This window comes from Schistocerca americana, chromosome 2 (genome assembly GCF_021461395.2).
Source record: "Schistocerca americana isolate TAMUIC-IGC-003095 chromosome 2, iqSchAmer2.1, whole genome shotgun sequence".
Lineage (NCBI taxonomy): Eukaryota > Metazoa > Arthropoda > Insecta > Orthoptera > Acrididae > Schistocerca > Schistocerca americana.
This window is the reverse complement of record NC_060120.1, coordinates 299,225,839-299,247,347: the sequence shown is the minus strand read 5'-3', so window position 1 is coordinate 299,247,347 and position 21,509 is coordinate 299,225,839. Positions and strand designations below refer to the sequence as shown.

The following is a 21,509-nucleotide window of genomic DNA, read 5'->3' as shown; positions in this document are numbered from 1 at the left end:
AGAAAGATGTACTGTGTAGAGACACGCAGTAAATGAGCTACTTTCCATTTTTATTGTACCGGGTGATCAAAAGTCAGTACAAATTTTAAAACTGAATAAACCACGGAATAATGTAGATAGAGAGGTAAAAATTGGCACACATGCTTCGAATGACATGGGGTTTTATTACAACAAAAAAAACAAAGTTCACAAAATGTCCGACAGATCTCCTGCGCACATCGTTTGGTGATGATCGTGTGCTCAGCCGCCACTTTCGTCATGCTTGGCCTCCCAGGTCTCCAGACCTCAGTCCGTGCCATTATTGGCTTTGGGGTTACCTGAAGTCGCAAGTGTATCGTGATCGACCCACATCTCTAGGGATGCTGAAAGACAACATCCGACGCCAATGCCTCACCACAACTCCGGACATGCTTTACAGCGCTTTTTAAAACATTATTCCTCGACTACAGCTATTGTTGAGGAATGATGGTGGACATATTGAGCATTTCCTGTAAAGAACATCATCTTTGTTTGTCTTACTTTGTTATGCTAATGATTGCTATTCTGATCAGATAAAGCACCATCTGTCGGACATTTTTTGAACGTTTGTATTTTTTTGGTTCTAATAAAACCCCATGTCATTCCAAGCATGTGTGTCAATTTGTACCTCTCTATCTACATTATTCCGTGATCTATTCAGTTTTCAAATTTATACTGACTTTTTGATCAACCGGTATACTGTGAATAAACCGTTGTTATGTTTTTAATTTATTACTGTCACTATAATTTGCTTCCTGTTTTATTAATTCATAGAAATGGCACACATATCTTTAATCTTCTGAAGCAAACGAAGCATTGTGCTTCATTGCTGCGTCACTTCGAAAACTATATCCAGACTGAGGTTGATGCCATTCTGCAATACAACGGACGTCAGGCGACGACAGCGAGTACGACACGCGGCAAGAGGGATGTTATTGATCAGCAACGCTGTACCTATTCTTATGCCATGTGTTTGTTGCTCGTTTCTGCCGACATTGTTGTTAAAGTAGCACTGACCGCTTTTCCCGTTTCGTATAATGATGCAGTAATTCGAAACAACACAAATTTCAAATATAAATTATTATTTTTTTCAAAAAAATATTTACTTAAAAACGAAAAAATTTAGCGCTGTCACTACGGCTAATTGATATTTACGTTTTTTACTCGGTTATTATATTATAAAAAAGACATGTTATAACCGCGACCAAACAAATACCGAAAAATACCGGTTATTTGGAACTAAAATACTGGTATCAGTTTTAACCGGTAGGTTTCCCCATGCCTAGTTTGCGCATTTACCGTATCCACGTTAGAAGAAACACGAATGGTACTCTGATCCTACATGTCTGTGCTTATGTTCCCGCACGATTACGTTACAGCTACGACCTTAAACAGAAACGGTTTGATCCCCCGCTTTAAGTCCCAGCTGAAGTGTCCCATGTTTGTTTACATGTGATGTCGATCCTTGTGGTAGAAGCTCCAGTAGTACAGCTGTCGTGTTGTCCTGCCCGCAGCTTCGTGCAGGAGTTCATCGGCGACCCGCTGGACGGCGTGACGCTGCTGCTGGAGCTGCTGCGCGCCGTGCAGCAGCCGGCGCCGGGGCAGGGCGGCGGCGCGGGGACGGGCCCCGGGGGCGGCGGGGGCGGCGCCGGGGGCGGGCGGCGCGCGCTGCTGGACGAGCTGGCGTGCCTGCAGTGCCTGCACGCGTGCCTGCGGCTGCCCGACGCCGCGCGCCGCCTCGCCAGGTCGCCCGCCGGCCTCTACACGCTCGCCGTCTGCGTCATGAGCAACGCCACAAAGTCCAGGGTCATCGCGCTACAGGTAGCCTACCCCGCCGTACACAGCCCACTAACCTCTGCTGCGGCGCCCGCGGCGCGCGACGAGCGAACGACTAAACTACAGCACAGGCCACGTCAGGGTACTTACTACCTGCATCTGACATGCAAATAACGAAACACCCGCGCGATTTTGCGAAGGATCGCACCGCGCCCTTTGGCCAGTTACAATGTATATGTGTACGTTTTTTACAACCGAATGAATGATAACACGCGACTCTGCCAAGTCAGGAAAATATTTCCTCGCTATTTTCAGTAGGACTAAAAGATGCACAGCTGCCTCGAAGATTTAAAAAAAAAATAATGCGCTCACAGCTAATGGGCTATTTGCCGAGAGGTATTAGCGCTCGACTATTGTTGCACTTGAACAGCATCTAACAAGTTTCATCCAACTCCATCAACTTGTAGTCTTACGCTCTGAATTTGGTGTCAGTTCCAAATGAGGTTTAAATGCAACTGCAGTGGATGCAAAACCTCATCACATGTTCACTAAGAGTGCGCACTACAGATTTCTTTCTGCAAGATTCTTCTTATACTCTCGTAGAAGTAAGGCAGTCAGTGGAGAAAACTACTTCTGCTCCAAAGATATTTCACAGATCATGTAGTGCGGCCGACTTGTATAAATTTTATGATTGATTATCAACTTACCTTGTGAACATTCGCTTCTTGTCTTTGATTAAAATTACTGTCAGTGTTACAAAATTGTTTCACTCATCACTTCAGTTTACGTGAAAATATTTATCCAGAGATATTTACTAATATTCTTTTTTCTAATGAACTTTTAACGTTTCGCAACAAATTTTACATTCACATATAATAAAAACAGTTCTTCATAATCATCTCTATTGTACGTTTCACAATTAATCACACATAGTTTGTAACAAAACTTCCTGTTGTAATTAAGCGTAAAAGTCTGAAATCTGAGAATAGCTTGGCAAATAAAACTTTACAGTTCGGTTGATGGATATTTAGATTTATGTAGTAGTGGTGGTCTCGGAGTAATATCGTTGATTGGTAATCGAAATGTCATCGATCCCTTGTTCGAACTCCTACTAGGTTAGTGGACGTATCTTAACGATCGACACTGTGCACTTGTTCGCAACACCAGATACACGCAGTTCTTTTCCAATTTTCTACGGTACGCCTTTCATGACCCGCCTTCCAGCTGGAACTTCCAAGCCATGAGATACTGATGTTTTTTTGCCGACAAGATGTTCTGAACGCACTACAAAAGAAATCTCCATTAAACTTTCGAGAAGACATGTTCGGATATTCTGCCAATCGGAAGGTGTTAGTGACTACTGGAATTCTGGTACATAGACTAATTTAATAAAAAATTAAAAATTAAAAAAATAAAGAAAGAGAGAAAAGAAAAATATACGTACAAAAACGACAAAAAACAAAAAATGCAATAAAATAAACTAAAAAACAGAAGCCCTTAAAAAACCGCCACAGCTTAAATTTTGAATAATAAGCACTCGCGTTGGCGGGCGAAGACTTCCGGCATGAGAAGCCACCCTCATTCTGCCAACGGCCTAGTCAAAGAGGTCCTGTCAAAGAGGGCAGGGCTGCGGACAGAGGTTCAGGGCAGCATCTTGCCCTTGGGGTAGGAAACTGTCAATAAAGGCGGAAGAATCAGCGGTAATCAACGGCTTTACTATGCAGAAAACAATGGAAGCCACAGCATTAAAGACATTCAATCTGTACTTACAGGACCTGTAGCCTGTAACTGAAAAACTTTCATGATGATCTCTCCATTGGCAAAAGATTCCGGAATAGTCGTCCATTCGGATCTCCGGGAGTGGACTGCCAAGGGGAAGGAGACTAAGGGAAAAAAACTGAATAACAAATGAAAGGATAACGTTCTACGAGTCGGAGCGTGGAATTTCAGAAGTCTGAACGTAGTAGGGAACCTAGAAAATCTGAAAAGGGAAATGCAAACGATAAGTCAAGATATAATGGGAGTCAGTGAAGTTAAATGGAAAGAAGACAAGGATGTCTGGTCATATGAACATAGGGTAATATCAAACGCAACAAAGCTCACAAAACCACCCCTGGACGATGTGAGATGTGTCAATAGGAGCGCTATCTTCTTGAAACACAGCATAACCATTCTGGAACAAACACTGTACCACAGGATGAACCTATACAGCCAAAATGGTCACATAATCGTTTGTTGTTATTCGATGTTGCAGAGTAACCATGGGGCCCATGCAATACCAAGATATTGCTGCCCCAATCATCATTGAACAACCGCCATGTTTCACTCACGGCTGCAAGCAGCTTGCATCGCAGGCTTAGGGAGAATGCCAGACGTAAAGTCGGCCAGAAGTTGGAACAAATGACTTTCTCACGTTGCTCCGTAGAGCAGGTTTTATGGCTTCGGCATCACATTTCTTTGTTTTACGAGCATTACATCACTGATGTGTGGATTCGGAATACCAGCTCGCTCTTCAGTTCCCTGCTTATGGCGGTCACTTCTTGTTGTCTTCGTGCTAATATAGAGTTCTGCCGTGACTTTTTCAGCTGTCGTCCTCTTATTTTTCGCTACAATCCTGTTCTATAACCGTCTGTTACGGTGATGCAACACATATATTCGTCCGCGTTGTAACTTCGTAGCCGGCCGTTGTGGCCGTGCGGTTCTAGGCGCTTCAGTCGGGAACCACGCGACCGCTACGGTCGCAGGTTCGCATCCTGCCTCGGGCATGGATGTGTGTGCTGTCCTTAGGTTAGTTAGGTTTAAGTAGTTCCCAGTTCTAGGGGACTGAAGACCTCAGATGTTAAGTCCCATAGTGCTCAGAGTCATTTGAACCATTTATAACTTCGTGGATGAAGTTCTTCCGTTTGAAACACCAAAGACTTAGGCTCCGTTGCTTACAGATGCCCACACCATATAGGTACCATCGATTCTCTCACGTTCTATTTCACTTAGCTCCTGCATAATGCTCTCACAACTACACAGAGCACCATTCTGACCAGGACTGACACTTGGACGCATTGAGGACGGTGCTTAGTTGCCGTTCGTGGTCAGATACAACAGCGCAAACTACAGGCTCGGCTACGATCAGGATTTACGTTCTAGTACGCATTTCCCGCGGTTTTCCCACATTTTTGTCCAACCCCTGTATCGCTATCGTCGAGAGCGCGTGATTTTGAGACCACTGTCGCGAATGTCATCTCGCGCAACGCTACGCAAGCTCCAAGTACGGACACCGTTTCAAAACTACAAGTCTGCTGTTTTACTTAATCGTGGCTCCACAAAATTTAGCATTAAGAACTCAAACAACTATTTTTGGGAAGACGATTCGGCCTGTTGCACTTCACACTCGATATATAGATAGTTAACGCTAAACTTCTTGGTGCAATGCACAAGAATACTGGAGGCTGGTCAATTATTCTTTGTCATGTGACTGCGCTGTCCGCATTCATTAAAGTAGAGGAATAATCCTATAAAACTGGAAACACCTTTAATAAAGGAGTTGGTGAGAAAGGTGGAATCTTATTCAGTGCATTTAGTAACTACTATGGACTCATCACAACGCGGATAAGCCTACTTGCTCAGTAATGAGAGCAGTCTCGTTTCGTTCGTTTTGCGGTATTACTGCAAGTCTAGGAGGTAGAGGAGTACGGGAGGTACTTAATGGCGTACAACATTTGCAAAGCGCTGGAGTTATTACCGCTTACTTGCGATATGTGTCAAAGACGTAGTCACGGCAGAATATTAGCGTCCGCGCACTGGAGCGCTAAATCCCTAGACTCTGCCGCAGACAAGCAAAAGGAAGGAGACGCAGCGACGCACCTAAGTGCTGCCGTACACGGAGCGCTATTTACAGCTTTTTACGCCCGGCGGTCCTCCGTCGAGAGCCTGGAGGCCAGTGGCTGGTTTCCAGTCGCTGGACGGCCGGTAACAAAGCGGATAGGAAGTCGTAAGAGCCGCAGCTAGCCACTGGCGCGTCATTAGCGACGCGGTGGGAAAGCTGTGCCTCCGCACCCTCCGTGAATGGCATACGGCGCTATCTGGCGCTTCCAGTAGCTGCTGTCGTTAACCACGCGTGGCCTGAAGAGGGCGTTCACTCTATCGTGGGAAACGCCCGCGGCGCAAGAGTATGGTCGGAGCCCACAGGAAGTCATTTTACTTGCTGGCTGCGCATAATCACTTCCGTCGCGATATTTCGCCATACCAGACGCTGTGCATGAGGCTAGCTGATACCCAGCAACATGTACATCTACACTACTGGCCATTAAAATTGCTACACCACGAAGATGACGTGCTATAGACGCGAAAATTAACCGACAAGAAGAAGATGATGTGATATGCAAATGATTAGGTTTTCAGAGCATTCACACAAGGTTGGCGCTGGTGGCGACACCTACAACATCCTCATATGAGGAACGTTTCCAACCGAATACTCATACACAAACAGCAGTTGCCTGGTGAAACGTTGTTGTGATGCCTCGTGTAAGGAGGAGAAATGCGTAACATCACGTTTCCGAATTTGATAAAGGTCGGATTGTAGCCTATCGCGATTGCGGTTTATCGTATCGCTACATTGCTGCTCGCGTTGGTCGAGATCCAATGACTGTTAGCAGAATACGGAATCGGTGGGTTCAGGAGGGTAATACGGAACGCCGTGCTGGATCTCAACGGCCTCGTATCACTAGCAGTCGAGATGACAGGCATCCTATCCGCATGGTTGTAACGGATCGTGCAGCCACGTCTCGATCCCTGAGTCAACAGATGGGGACGTTTGCAAGACAACAACCATCTGCACGAACAGTTCGACGACGTTTGCTGCACCATGGACTATCAGCTCAAAGACCATCGCTGCAGTTACCCATGACGCTGCATCATAGACAGGAGCGCCTGCGATGGTGTACTCAACGACGAACCTGGGTGCACGGATGGCAAACCGTCATTTTTTCGGATGAATTCAGGTTCTGTTCACAGCGTCATGATGGTCGCATCCGTGTTTGGCGACATCGCGGTGAACGCACATTGGAAGCATGTATTCGTCATCGCCATACTGGCGTATCACCCGGCGTGATGGTATGGGGTGGCACAGATTACACGTCTCGGTCACCTCTTGTTCGCATTGACGGCACTTTGAACAGTGGACGTTAAATTTCAGATGTGTTACGACCCGTGGCTCTACCCTTCATTCGATGACTGCGAAACCTTACATTTCAGCAGGGTAATGAACGACCGCATGTTGCAGGTCCTGTACGGGCCTTTCTGGATACAGAAAATGTTCGACTGCTGCCCTGGCCACCACATTCTCCAGATCTCTCACAAACTGAAGACTTCTGGTCAATTGTGGCCGAGCAACTGGCTCGTCACAATACGCCAGTCGCTACTCTCGATGAACTGTGGTATCGTGTTGAAGCTGCATGGGCAGCTGTACCTGTACACGCCATCCAAGCTCTGTTTGACTCAATGCCCAGGCGTATCAAGGCCGTTATTACGGCCAGAGGTGGTTGTTCTGGGTACTGATTCCTCAGGATCTATGCACCAAAATTGTGTGAAAATGTGATCACATGTCAGTTCTAGTATACTATATTTGTCCACTGAATGCCCGTTTATCATCTGCATTTCTTCTTGGTGTAGCAATTTTAATGGCCAGCAGTGTACATACGTACTTTGTAAGCTACCATACGGTACGTAGCGGAGGGTATACTGAACCTCAACTATCCCGTTCCGCTAGCCAAGGGAGCGACAGAGAAACTACTGTACAGAGCAGTGGTTCCCAGTCGTTCTGAGACCGTTACGCCTAACCGTAATCAGATACTGGCTGCACTATCCCCCGCCTCTTCCCCGCGCGTCTCCCCCACCACGAACATTAGGGCTTTACCAAAAGTTAGAACCAAAAAGAATTTGCTTTGAACGCTTTTGTTTTTAAAATCACGCAAGACAAATAACTATTTAGCTTTTGTAGGCGTGTTACTAACGAGCCAATCAGACAGCTTGGGCTCCTTATTTTTAACTTCTTCTTACAGAATGATGAGGCAATTATCACTGCAACTCAAGGGCTACCTAAAACTCTTTCTGAGAAATGAAAACTATCTACACTGACGGAAAAAATCGCAACACCAACCAATAACTAATGTGACGTAATGAAATTCCCGGATTACATTTCTCTAGGTAACATATTTGACTCATTAACATTGCGAGGTTACAGGTTAATATATGTGCGAAATATGCCACTGCAAATGTGAAATACTGGTACATTAATGACCGGTGTAACAGCAAGAGTCATGAACGCAAGCATGCAAACTTGCATGCGTTGTGTTGTACGGGTGCCAGCTGTCAGTTTGTAGGATGGAGTTCTAATCCTGTTGCACCTGGTCGATCAATACAGGGATAGTTAATGCTCTTCGTGGATGACGCTGGAGTTGTCGTCCGATGATGCTCCACTGGAGAAAGATTTGAAGGTCGATCCGGCGAAGACAACATGTCAAGGCTCTGTGGAGTTTGTTGTGTTACAACAGTGGTACGTGGGCGAGCGTTATCCTGTTGGAAAACACCCGCAGGAATGCTATTTATGAATGGCAGCACAACAGGTCAAATCACCAGACTGACGTACAGTTTTGCAATCACGGTGCGTGGGATAGCCACGGAAGTGTTCCTGTTGTCATACAAAATCGCACACCATACTATAACTACAGGGGTAGGTCCACTGTGACTTGCCCAGAGACAGGTTAGTTGCAGGCGCGCACCTGGCCTCCTAACCAACACACGGCCATCACTGACACGGAGACAGAACCAGCTTTCATCAGAAAACGCAACAGACCTCCACCCTGCCCTCCAGTGAGCTGTCGCTTGACACCACAACATTCTTAAAGGGCAGTGGTTTGGGGTCAGTGTAATGCACGCTACAGGGCGTCTGGTTCGCTGCTGCCTTTGAAGTAACCAATTTGTAACAATTCGTTGTGTCACTGTAGTGCCAGCTGCTGCTCAAATGGCTACTGCAGATACAGTAGGATGAGCCAGAGCCGTACACTGAACACCAGTCTTTCCTCTCGGTAGTGCCACGTCGCCGCCCGTGGCTCGGTCTTCTAGTGACTGTTCATTATCGTCAACACCGCTGCCAGCAGTCATGTACAGTGGCTATATTTCTGTCAAGTCTTTCTGCGATATCGCAGAAAGGACATCCAGCTTCTCGCAGCTCTAGACACTACCTCGATCAAACTCAGTGAGGTGCTAATAACAGCATCTTTGTCGCCTTAAATGCGTTCCTGACTAATATCAACTCACCACGCCTAGTTTCAAAGATAACTAAGGCTCACGACCGTACTAGCGTCTATTTAAATCAAATCTAATTTGCAGTCTTCTTATGCGACTGGCGCGACACTACGTAGAAACACTCCTACTAGCTTTCCTTTATGTCGCACAACTCCTCCTTGTTGATGCGATTTTTTTTTCGTCATTGTATGCTGAGACTGAACACTGCTTATAAAACATGCTTCCTCTACACCTCCCCTCTCGCTAATGACAGTCGGGTCACCCCTACCTTGCACACCCATTTAAAAGCGAGGAAGTTAAAATGTATGCACTACAGTTCTTGTTTGAATATCGCTTGATTACTGGACTCCATCCATCTGAACAGACAGAAACTGTAAGACTTCAAGCTGTCAATGCTTTGTGTCTGGCCGCTGCAACTAACAATAACATAGCGAGGGCCCTACAGTAATTACACAGCAAACTACATAGTTAATCTGTTGCGAAGTGAATAATGACGCAATTTCTGGTCTTTTGTGGGAACTACACTGTTCAGCCAGAACATTATGACCACCGACCTACTATCGATATAAACCCGTCCAGGCGACAACAGCGTCACCTAGCGGAGAATGACTGCTAGTCAGATACATGCATGATGCTTGTGAACGTGCTGTCCGTGTGTAGAATGGGGAAGGCGCGCGATCTATCTGAGTTTGACCGAGGGCAGATAATGATGGACCGGTGGTTCCGCACGAGCATTTCGGAAACTGTACCACTGTTCGCGTTTTTCCAGAAGTGGTATGATGAGTGTCTTTGACACGTAGCGAAACCAAGGAGAAACCACGTCCAGACGTCATGGGGTTGGATGGCCAACCCTCATTACAGATGTCGGACGCCGTAGGCTGGGCAGACTGCTAAAAGAATACAGACGGTGATCTGTGGCGGAATAAACATCAGATTTTAATACTGGGCTGAGTCTGAACACACAGTACGCCGAACACTCCTAACGATATGCCCTCGCAGCCGACGACCCACCTATGTGTCAATGTTAACACTACGAAATCGGCAACTACGAATGAAATTAACCCGTGACCATCGGCACTGGAGGCTGGCGCAGTGGCAGAGCGTTCCATGGTCTGATGAAACCCGACATCTTCTTCTTCATCATAGCGATGGGAGGGCGCGAATCCGTCGTCTTCCAGGAGAACAGCTTCTTGACACCTGTACAGCGGGACGGAGACAAGCTGCTGGTGGCTCCATTATGCTCTGGGGGACATTCATGTAGGTATCCATAGAACCAGTGGAGCTCGTGCGAGGCACCATGACGGTCAAGGAGTATCGTACACTGGCAGCAGACCACGTACGCCCCTTCATGACGATGATGTTTTCCTATGGCAGTGGAATTTTTCAACGAGATAATGCGCCTTGTCACAAGGCTATGAGTGATGGGGTAGCTCGAGGAACACAGTGGCGGTTTCTAACTAATTTGCTGCCACCCCTCCCCCCCCCCCCCCACTCGTCCCTCCAAACTCGCCAGATCTGAACCCAATATAACGCATCTGGGATGTAACTGACGTGGCGTCAGAGCTCAACCCCAGTCAGTGGAATTTACGGGAATTGTGTGCAGATGTGGTGCCAACTGCCTATGGCGACTTATCAAGGCCTCATTGCTTCCATGCTACGATGCGTCGCCGCTGTTATCCCCGCCAAAGGTGGACATACGGTCTATTAGGTAAGTGGTCATAATGTTATGGTTGATCAGTGTAGCTACAACTCAAAGAACGCATTTTAGTGAGACATTTAAGTATATGTAAGATATATGTCTGAATTTTTTGTCATAGGTACATGATACAAAGTAGAAAGTGTGTGGTGGATGGACTGTGTGAGAAAGATGTTCATACAATCATTTCACAAGGTATAACCCCTCCATACGGTGTCATTTAAATATTTGAAAAAATGTAATTATTGGTAATTTCCTTATCAGTATTTACTGTCTTATGGAACAGTATTAAAAGTAACAATCTTTTAAAGACAATTTAGTTTTGTGAACCAAAGACAACCAAACTTTTTTTCCCTGAAACATTTCATTTTAGCCATCAGGTGGTAATTATACCTAGGTTGGCAACTATTGTTCTAGACAGCGCTACAAAAAGTATTCCATGTTTTACCAGGTCTAGTATAACTAAAAAAAGACAAAAATTTTCTGTAAAAATTGGCTCTAAAATGTGTACCTTAAGAGCTACATTCATTTCTTCGTTTTATTTAATGTGAAACGTATTAATTCGACTGCAAGCTCTTTGCTACTACGATATCATACAGAATCCATGGATACAGCATGCAGTAAATATTTGTTAGTGTCGTTATTGTAAATCATATTCATAGTGCTGCACATACGTTAATTCTAATGGAAGCGGTTCATGTTTTGACAAGTTTATGTGATGCTTTTAGACTGTAGCTTTACCTTTGAACTTACCAGCATAAAGGAAACCAATTATTGCATACGAAACATGGCAGATGTGATCTTTGCATCATTTTGTAGACCATTCCTAGTAGCAAGGAGTTTGCAGTAGAAGACACGTATTTCACATTATCGAAGATGGACAAGTACTCATAGTTCTTAAGGTACGCATTATAGAGCGTATGTACACCGGGTATTTTTTCCTTGTTTTGGTCCATACCACCACCTCTCAAAATATGAAATACTTCTTCTTAAATGCCCTGTACAAGTATATGTTTCGGTACAAGACTTGATTTCTTCACGGTCATTACATGAAATACACTTAGATGACAGTGGGCTCATTCTGCCACAAATGCCGCTGCTGTAAACTATCTCAAGTACTATTTCGCGAGAAGTCGTGTTCCCTCCGCTGCCTTTCATTTGCGTTCAAGTGGAATTTCTTTAATATTCGCGCACTTATAGAACCTGCTGGTAACAGATCTAGCAACACGGCTCTGAATTGCTTCGATGTCTTCTTTTAATCCATATGTTGAGTAAAAAGTCTTCGGCAAAGGCTGTAATTGTCCTTTATTGAATGGACGCGAACGGTTTCTCATTCTAAAAATGCACCATCAGATGATCTGTATAGCGGAGGAATAACATCTTTCCTCCTCTAGATAATCAATTTTAAAAATAATTGATCATAATCACCTGATTCCGCTAAGAATCGCACAATTCCATTTTTTTTTAAATCATTGTAGTATATAAGTAATAGAAATAAGTAACTCGCTGTAACGCAGTGGCCCGACTTAACGTGACTGGTCCCGAAAAACAACGTATGACATAAGGCCATACCTCAGTACTACGGAAGACGGAAGAGATCGGAAAAACCGCAGGTGCCGTAAAAACATCCGACTAACAAAGTCAAATAAACGTATCCTGACTTTAAGTAGGAATCAGAGAGAAAGAAGCCAGACTGAACACTCATGTTATCCGCAGACTGCTCCAGGGAGGTAACACGGCATGAAACTGCGCTAAACTGGCAGAACGTTATTCTGAGACCGCGTGGGAAACGGTGCATGCGCAAATTTACAGAAGGCAAGGGTCGTATGTACCGACAACAAGGATACAATGTGGCTTCGTAGTTTTACTAAACTAATCTCCCAACAATTAAGGGGAGGAATATACTGACATGTACCGGCAATGCGGAAAGAATATGGTTCTGGGAACAAATAAACCACTAACTTAAAAAATCAGAATTAACCAAAATGTTTCTATGGCGTAAATCAGTATGTGCATTAAGTGCTTCATAAGGAAATATTTTCAATGAGCGATAAATTTCCAGTTATTCCAAAATATTAAGTATATTGCTCTTGGTTTCTCGATGTACTGTCTGAAGATTAGAGGGGAGATCAGTAACTGAATACCTAGTTTCCCCGTAGGTGGGTACTTAAGGCTGATTTGTAGCCTGTATTGTCCTTGTAATGTATGCCAGCGTTGGAGGATTTGTTTGGTAATACTGTACAACCACTTTCCATCCTTTCCGTAGGTAGACACGGCCCGCCCCATCTGTAAATTTGCGATTGCGCAATTTCCTGCGCGGTCTCATAACAACGTTCTCCCAGTTTAGCTCATTGTCAGAGTAGCCTACAGGTAATGTGTGTACACAGTCTGGCTTATTTCACTCTCGTTCCTGCTCGAAGAAAGGCTACGTTAATTTGACTTTTGTTATTCGTATGTTCTTACGCCAGCTACGGTTTTTCCAACTTCTTCTATTTTTCATTGTTAATGAGATATGTTCTTATTCCATAAGTTACTTTTCGGGGCCACAGCAAGTTACTTATTCTTATTGTTCTGACGCTGAGCAGTTGGACTCGGCTATAACTTTTTTCCATGTGTGCTACAATGGTTTGTAAGATAATGTAAGTATACTATTCTTAGCAGCCTTATGCGATTATGATCACTTATTTTTAAAATTCGATTTTCCCAGGAGTAAATACTTTTTTCCTCCAATGTGCAAATCACCTGATGATTTATTTTAAGAATTCGAAACCGGTTGCGGGCTTTCAATAATAGCCTGAGCGGAAGAATCTAATTCAACGTGAAGAATTTCGGCTGTGGTTGCCCTCATTTCAAAGTTACGAGTTCTTTTAATCCTACCCGTCCGTGATCCCGAACACTCTAAGAAAACTCAAGAACGAGTCGTACAAGTATTCTGTATGTGATCTCTCTTGTAGATGTGCTACACATCCCTATGGTTTTTTTCCAAATGAACTGAAGTCGATCGCTCGCCTTCACTAAAACTGAACTGGCGTGCACGTTACGCCCAGATATTTAGTCCAAGTGATCGTGTCAAACATCACACCACTAATACTGCATTCGAACATTATAGGATTGTTTTCCTGCTCATCTGAATTAACTTAATCTTTTCCATACTTAGAGCAAGCCGCCATTCATCGCACTAAATACAAGCTGTCCAAGTCATCCCGTATCCCCCTACAATCAGTTAAAACTGACATTATCCGTTAAGAGTTCAGCGTCATCAGCAAAAAGTCGCAGATCGCTGTTCACCCTATTCGTGCTAGTGGAAGCGTATGCGATGAGGTAAGCAACCAGTTCGTGATTAATTAATGAGCCTTGATGTAGAACACCATTTTGCAACAGCAGAGTTTTAATCTGTATTCCACATTTTATTAGGTGAGTACCAGAATGAATCCTGTCTTCTACTCAGAAACCCAATGCCCGAAAAGTGAATCGCGAAAATAAACGGGTCACAAATCTGTCTCACTACACATCGTAATGCTCAGATGACTTTCTGTACTGTATGTTATTTTAGAGAAAGATGACTTTATCTACGTGTCGAAAGCCAAATATAAAGAAGATGAGATCAGATATGCTTTTCGTTCCACAGATTCATAGTGACGATATCCTCAAGAATTCTGTAGCTACACTAGTCCATCCTTCAAACCTGGATATTGATCTAGAGGTTCTGCCTTCAGGAACCGATGAGGACATTTTTGCCAATAGTTGCAGACTGCCTAGATGCAGGGGGAAAGGTGGTCACTTTGCACTTAAAGGGGATATTGAACCTACCGATACGACTGACGTCTAGTGCACCTTGTGACACTCCACCTCCTTCCCCCTCCTTTCGTCCACTCTTTCTTCTACCCCTGCCCCCTCCTCACCATCCATCTCAGCGTAGTATTTTAATCCCACAATTAGCTGCGTTACCAGAGATGGCGTGTCACTGATCTCATTTGTACTAAGATTGCAGTAAACGCGAGGTGCCTAGTTGCCTCCAACGCCCTGAGTGAAGACAAAGTTCTTAATAACGTTCACCAACCTGCAGTCTTCTGTAATTGTTGTCCCCTGCACAGAAAACAGCACGTAGGCCGTGAGTCCGTTACCTTGAAGCCGTAATAAACTGTTAGCAAGGAACTAGTATTCCACAAATAATTAAATTTTGAACTAATTAGTTTAAACGGGATGCCACTCGCTTTTTATTAGCAGAATAGGAGAAACTGCACAATTATAATCCACTGTATGAATCACAAATAACATCCACTATTCTCACTTTCATAGAAAATAAACAAAGTAATGAAATGTGTATTAGCATAATTACTTCCGCGCGGGATTAGCCGAGCGGTCTTAGGCGCTGCAGTCATGGACTGTGCGGCTGGTCCCGGCGGAGGTTCGAGTCCTCCCTCGGGCATGGGTGTGTGTGTTTGTCCTTAGGATAATTTAGGTTAGGTAGTGTGTAAGCTTGGGGACTGATGACCTGAGGAGTTAAGTCCCATATGATTTCACACACATTTGAACATTTTTGCATAATTACTAACAACCTGTCCTCAGTTACATGTCCAAATAATCAGAGATGGCTAATTAAGTTCTTAACCAATACCGACCAAGGCAGACAACATGACTGTCCACCGAGAGTGCCAAACCAGCTCTAATCTTACAGCCGAAACTCTTCGCCTGCCACTCAAGTTAGGCGCGACCCGAAGATCCCCGAAGTGTTTCATCTGCCTTTTCGTTTAGCAACTGTTTATTAATTTGCCGGTAATTAACATTTTTGAAATAACAGAATGATAGCCTACTACTGAGAGATGTGTAATATGAAGTGCAAGTTGACTCACTGTTCACTTTTCTAATATTAGTAACAGAAGTTTATTATTTTGGCGCGCTACTTCCGAACGCAGCAGCCAATCACGGAGGACCACTATTTAGGTGGTCTTTCTCCAGACACCCGTACCAAACAAACCATCTGGCACCGGTGCCTCGCATCACATTACGTCATCTTCCCTCTGCTACCTTCTAACCTCCTTTGAGAAAAGCATCTTGTAGCTTAATATGATGGCTGTAAAACCAGAAATATTACAACACACACACACACACACACACACACACACACACACACACACACACACACACCGCATTAACGAACCAACTCCCTCTCCTCTCACTAACCACCGTTAGAATGAAACAGCCAGTTACAGTGTAGCCCATCTGCGCTTTGCTCAAAATTATCCGAACGACTTGAGTATTTATCAAAAAATACGTCACGCACTTCAAAAAGTATCCGGATCGCGTAAAATGACAAAAACGTTGTCAGTCATATTTTCATTACTGACTTCAACAAATCGTTTATTGACCGGCTCAGCAGGCGAATTGCTAAATTTTATTGAAAGCTACGTATCAGTCGCTATGAAGTATTAGAACAAGAGTATAACATACCCTACATAAATAGCTGAAACCAGCATATGCTTATCCAAAGTAATTAACGAATTAGTAATACGTAATTTTCAGACATGAGTTTTACTCTAAATACTATTCCACAAAACTTCCAAAATGTGAAATAAAATCGACTTCTGCCTCTATACTCCTGTCGCTTGTCTTCATCACCAGGTGGGTGCACTGGTATAACACTGAAAGTGTGGTTAGTGTACCATAGTATAAGACACAACAGAACCTCAAATTAATTATTTTCCGCGTCTGTCATGCTTGTAAATGTCAGAGTATTCTTTCCGAGTCTGCAAAAAATCATCAGCAACGCAAAATTTGCAATTTAACTGGATTCGGAAACATGACCTCTATCTCTAAAGGAAGTACCCTATTTTCATGTCTAAGCAGGTGTGACTTGCAGAACAGATAAGTAAATTTCTTATGGAACATGAGAACTAGCATAAAATATATTCTCCATAAATAGTTAAAAACCAGCATTTGCTCACGTCATGTAATCAATTAATTACTAATATGTAGGCGTCAGAGATGAGTTTTACTTTGTATACTATTCTACAAACCATAATAAACGCTAAAAAAGTCAACTGCTGGTTGAAGATCCTATAGCTAGTCATCACCAACGGAGTGCGTCATTCAAATTTCAATCTGAGTACCAAGCATAGTTGAAGATAACTGAGCCGCAAACTATTTTCCATATCTACGACGCTTTTCCATTTTCAAAAGGTTCTTTCCAAGTCTAAAACGTCTGCAAAAATACATTAGCAAAGCAAAAGGTGCGATGTTTACATCAAGTATCGCAATTTTATTTTCAATATAAAAACGTATCCGTCTAATCTGTGCTTAAAACATGACTGTGAACTTTAAAGTAAGTTTACCAATGCTATTCCTATACCTAAATAGTTAAAGTGACGTGATAAACTAACAGTTGGCATTATAGTTTAGTTCTTAAAGATCTATGTCGTAAAACTAACCTAACCAGGCTTAAAACTGCAAAAAAAACATGTTAGGTGAAATACTGCACTAATCAGACAAGCACACAAACAAAGAGGCAGTTAGCTTTACTGGAAGAGTGTTATTAATTATAACTAAGTCACAATACACCCTCAAATTAAATATTTCCACATCTAGATTATTTACAAGCACCATTTTAGAAAGGACAAAGATAGTGCATATTGTTACACACTAGAAAAATACAATCAGTGACACTGATTGACACTTATTGCTTTTATTGCAAATGATTCAGACCTACTAGAGGTTATGTACAATAATAACTTTCGACGGAGATTCAATATTTACCAATCGGAACATGCCACCAAATCTCTCTAAACGCTTATGGACTGTATTTCGCATAATCAGCTATTAAATAACGCCAATAAAGAGACATGAGGATGGAAGGAGAAGGTGTGTTGACAGTTTAATTGTGCTGTGAGACTTAAACTGCATTTTGTTTCGTAATTCAAACGAGAACTTCTCTAATATTTAGATACGTGTCACAGCCAAAGACGATGACAGAGTTGAATCATCTTCAGAGAACATGGTGCAACAAGACAGATGCGATATATCGAAAGTAAATCCTTTGATAAAATTATTTACCAAGCAAAAAAAAAACACACACACACACACACACACGCACGCAGCTTGCATGCTCATCGTAATATCCAAGTGAAATCGCAGACCTCTCTACAAAAAGTAGAGCAAAAGAAAACTGTTCTATTTCACGTAACTTTGCGCACTTTGCAAGTTCCATGGACTTCAGATTAAACATTTCCACATTAAAATATGTCTGCGTTACCCATTAAAATAAATGCAGCTCGCTTATTGACACTACGTAAATAAATTACTGTTTAGTAGGCGACTATACATCGATCTTTGCACGTCACAGTAAATTCACCTAAATACGTAAAAATTTGTTGCATAAACTTGCACACGATCACCACTACACATCTAAATTACAGCGTGAAATGCACCAGGAATTACCATTGTTACTCTTAACGTGTAAAACGCCTCTCTAAAACCGATAGATCCCTATTTATACCACACTTAGCAAGCTGAACTTCCAAATTATTTTGCACATTATCACTCCCTGCTATGTTACTCCCTGCTGAATCACCTTCAAAGTCAGTGCACCTAAAGTAAATAAACTGGGCCTCTTACACTCACTTCCCAGTGCATTTGCTCCTTAATGGATTTTGTTTGCTGATAATAAAAATCAGTTACAGCTGAATTGTGACACAAAAAGTCACAATACAGGACATAAAAAGTATTTTCATGTAGATTTTTCCTCCTTGTCCAGGGTTCAGAGTGGAAGAACTCTGGTGGGAAGACATTCAACAAGCTCCTACCCAGATTAACGCAATAAATTGGTAATCCCTGCCTGTTGAAAAGAAAATTAAAATTTTACCTCATTAACCACTCTATCTACAAACTGTCTGGATGATTCAGGAATTGAAAAGCTACATGGCAAGTGGCAGTGTACATTACAAAGCCGTATGAAAAACATTAATGTATTGTAAATAGGACTCATTATTTACAGATACAGGGACATGTTCGCTTTGAAAAATACTGTTGTAATAAAGTAAATGTTTTATTGCTAGCCGAGCGGACTGGCTGCGCGGTTTGAGGCGCCTTCTCACGGACTGCGCGGCCCCTCCCGCCGGAGGTTCGAGCCCTCCCTAGGGCATGGATGAGTGTGTTGTTCTTAGCATAAATTAGTTTAAGTTGTGTGTAAGTCTAGGGACCGATGACCACAGCAGTTTGGTCCCTTAAGAATTCACACACATTTTTTTATTTTTTTATGTAGTATCCAGATTAAGTTTTTACTGTAAGATGTCCCTGTCTTATGTTAATGTATACCTTGACTCGATTCACAACCTTGAACGGCATAATTCTCGATGGAATCTACGGAACATGATGAATAGTGTAAAACTGTAATGTGTGAAGACTGCACAAATGTCAATTTTGTCAGACTAAATAACTGAAAAATAACTTGAATATGCACAGAAAAATTTAGTACTAGCGTGATTTTCAATTTGTGCTGACATGAATGCATAACATTGTAACCCATCAGGATATTTCAAAAAATTGACTCCAGTTACCTGTTTGTTCTACTCACGTGCACTCTATAGACAAGTAGACAGAAGGTATTTTAAATCTGAGAAAAAAGAACAGGAAAAAGTGAAACATTGGACTGTGACCACCAGAGATGCTTTTAAGTAACTTGGAAAGTTATGGTGAATTTAATGTTCGTCATAATGCAAAAAATTTGTTTATCGTGAAAAAAATTATATATACTTTAGCTGCCGTGCAAGTAAGTTTCTGCAACAGTTAGTACACAATGAAAACCACAGTATACTGATTACGATCGAGAAAAGTGAGAGTGGACATGCAGACCAAGCTGCCAAATAATTTTAGTATTTGTAAAGAATGCACATATTACTTACCTCGTTGACGCAGTACGTTTACACAATGAAAACACTGTTGCCCGATCCTTGCTACCTCTTCATTTCTACTTACTCTCAATAAGAGACAGTGGATTTTAAAGACAGAACGTAACAGTACGAAAGTGATGCAGTGCAGCCTGCAGATAAGTAGTCAAGAATTTGAGCTAAATCTCGACACTGAATGTGATTTCTGGCGAAAGAGAAAGTTCACCTCTACAGTTCCATTCGTTAGGTACTTTTGCAGCATACTACAAAAAATATACAAACTAACTTCAAAACACATACCCCTATCCACCAGTAATATCTCAGGTTGTGGTTTCACTCTGCAAGAAATGGGTCGCGAGAGATGCCTCGAAACGGAACGTTCTGTCCCTTCACTTCGTCATCATCAGTCAAGCCGAGCGTGGGAAATACACTCGAAATAAATGAGCGGTTTCTTTCAGACTGGATGGGAAATGATTTCGCTTACTGGGAACGGATGGACACTTCCGTCGTCTTAATTCAGCAAAACTACTCGCTCGTCATTTGCAAGAAACTTAAAATGAAAGCCAACGTGAGGCAGAGAACGTCACGCAGCTCGCTTTTATTTGCAAGTGGCATTCGTCCAACTTCCCTGTCACTTTTCTGCTTTTCGGTAACTTCAGATTTCGAACACAGAACACAGACACAACGGGCCGTAACAGCAACGTTAGGAACACCACACAGACCCCTTCCTGTTAGAGGACTTTCAGAGGTTTATTTCCAACAGCGATTCTAAACCACTGTTCGTCATAGGAAATCACGAGCCCTTATACCAGTGAAGTCGACTCCTGCCACAACCCATTTAGGAGTCTTATGGGAAAACTGGATGGCTTTCATGTTCAAGCTGGAGAAAACCTCCTTCCCTCGTATACTGGAAGAATAGCCACAGGTAGCCACAGGTAGAGCACATTTGCAAAGCCAGACTGATAAAGAAAGAAGAAGAAAAAGGGAAAACAGATACTTTTACAGCGAAGAGTGTCTTATCTGTTTGTCAGGAATACAGTTGGCCATAATTAATCACATACGAAGGTTTTCTTTTATTTTATGTAGGTGCATGTACAATAACTGCACAAGTGACTTACAAGTTTACAGGTAATATCAAGTTTCACCCACATCTCCACGAACATTTCACGGGCGTTGTTAGAGGATGTAAAATGGATAGTACAGACGTCTCAAAAAATGTTCAAATGTGTGTGAAATCTTATGGGACTTAACTGCTAAGGTCATCAGTCCCTAAGCTTACACACTACTTAACCTAAATTATCCTAAGGACAAACACACACACACATGCACACACGATTGAAGGCAGCGTCATAAAACAAAATTTCATTTGCTTATTATCGTGTCGCAGAAGATCGCGGTACGTCTGACAGGTGTGTTGATCAGGATAAAGAAACTATATAGTGACTTTTAGTCTTATTTTAAGTCATAGTTATTTCAACAAAACGGCAGAATGATGGCAAAAATATTTCTTTGAGGATACAGTGAAAATCAAAAATGGTTAAGACATAAAAAGAAAATAAGAGTTGCACAAGAATTTTAAATTACAATTTATTATAACTCCAAGAACACTGAAAACATGATACATGTCTCCATAAGCGTCCTCACTCGAAATTATTGCAGGTGCAATCATTTATTCCCATATTTACTGCTCTTCTGAGACATGCCGTTTATTAGTATTAGCATATTCAATATAAAAGAGAACTGTGAGCTGCAATGCCGACACTGTGATAAAAACAATAATGATTAAGCTACTACCAGTTTCTGATATAACTACTTCTTCTTCGTCTTTATTACACACC

General features: G+C 42.6%; 1 protein-coding gene across 1 annotated transcript in view; it reads left to right on the top strand.

The window, feature by feature from the left end:
* Positions 1-21,509, top strand: part of LOC124593972 — a 526,982-nt gene that overhangs the window by 406,532 nt on the left and 98,941 nt on the right. Inside the window, exon 4 of the mRNA XM_047132321.1 lies at positions 1,533-1,839. Coding sequence (XP_046988277.1) covers positions 1,533-1,839 — 307 coding nt within the window. The remainder of the gene's footprint in view (positions 1-1,532; positions 1,840-21,509) is intronic.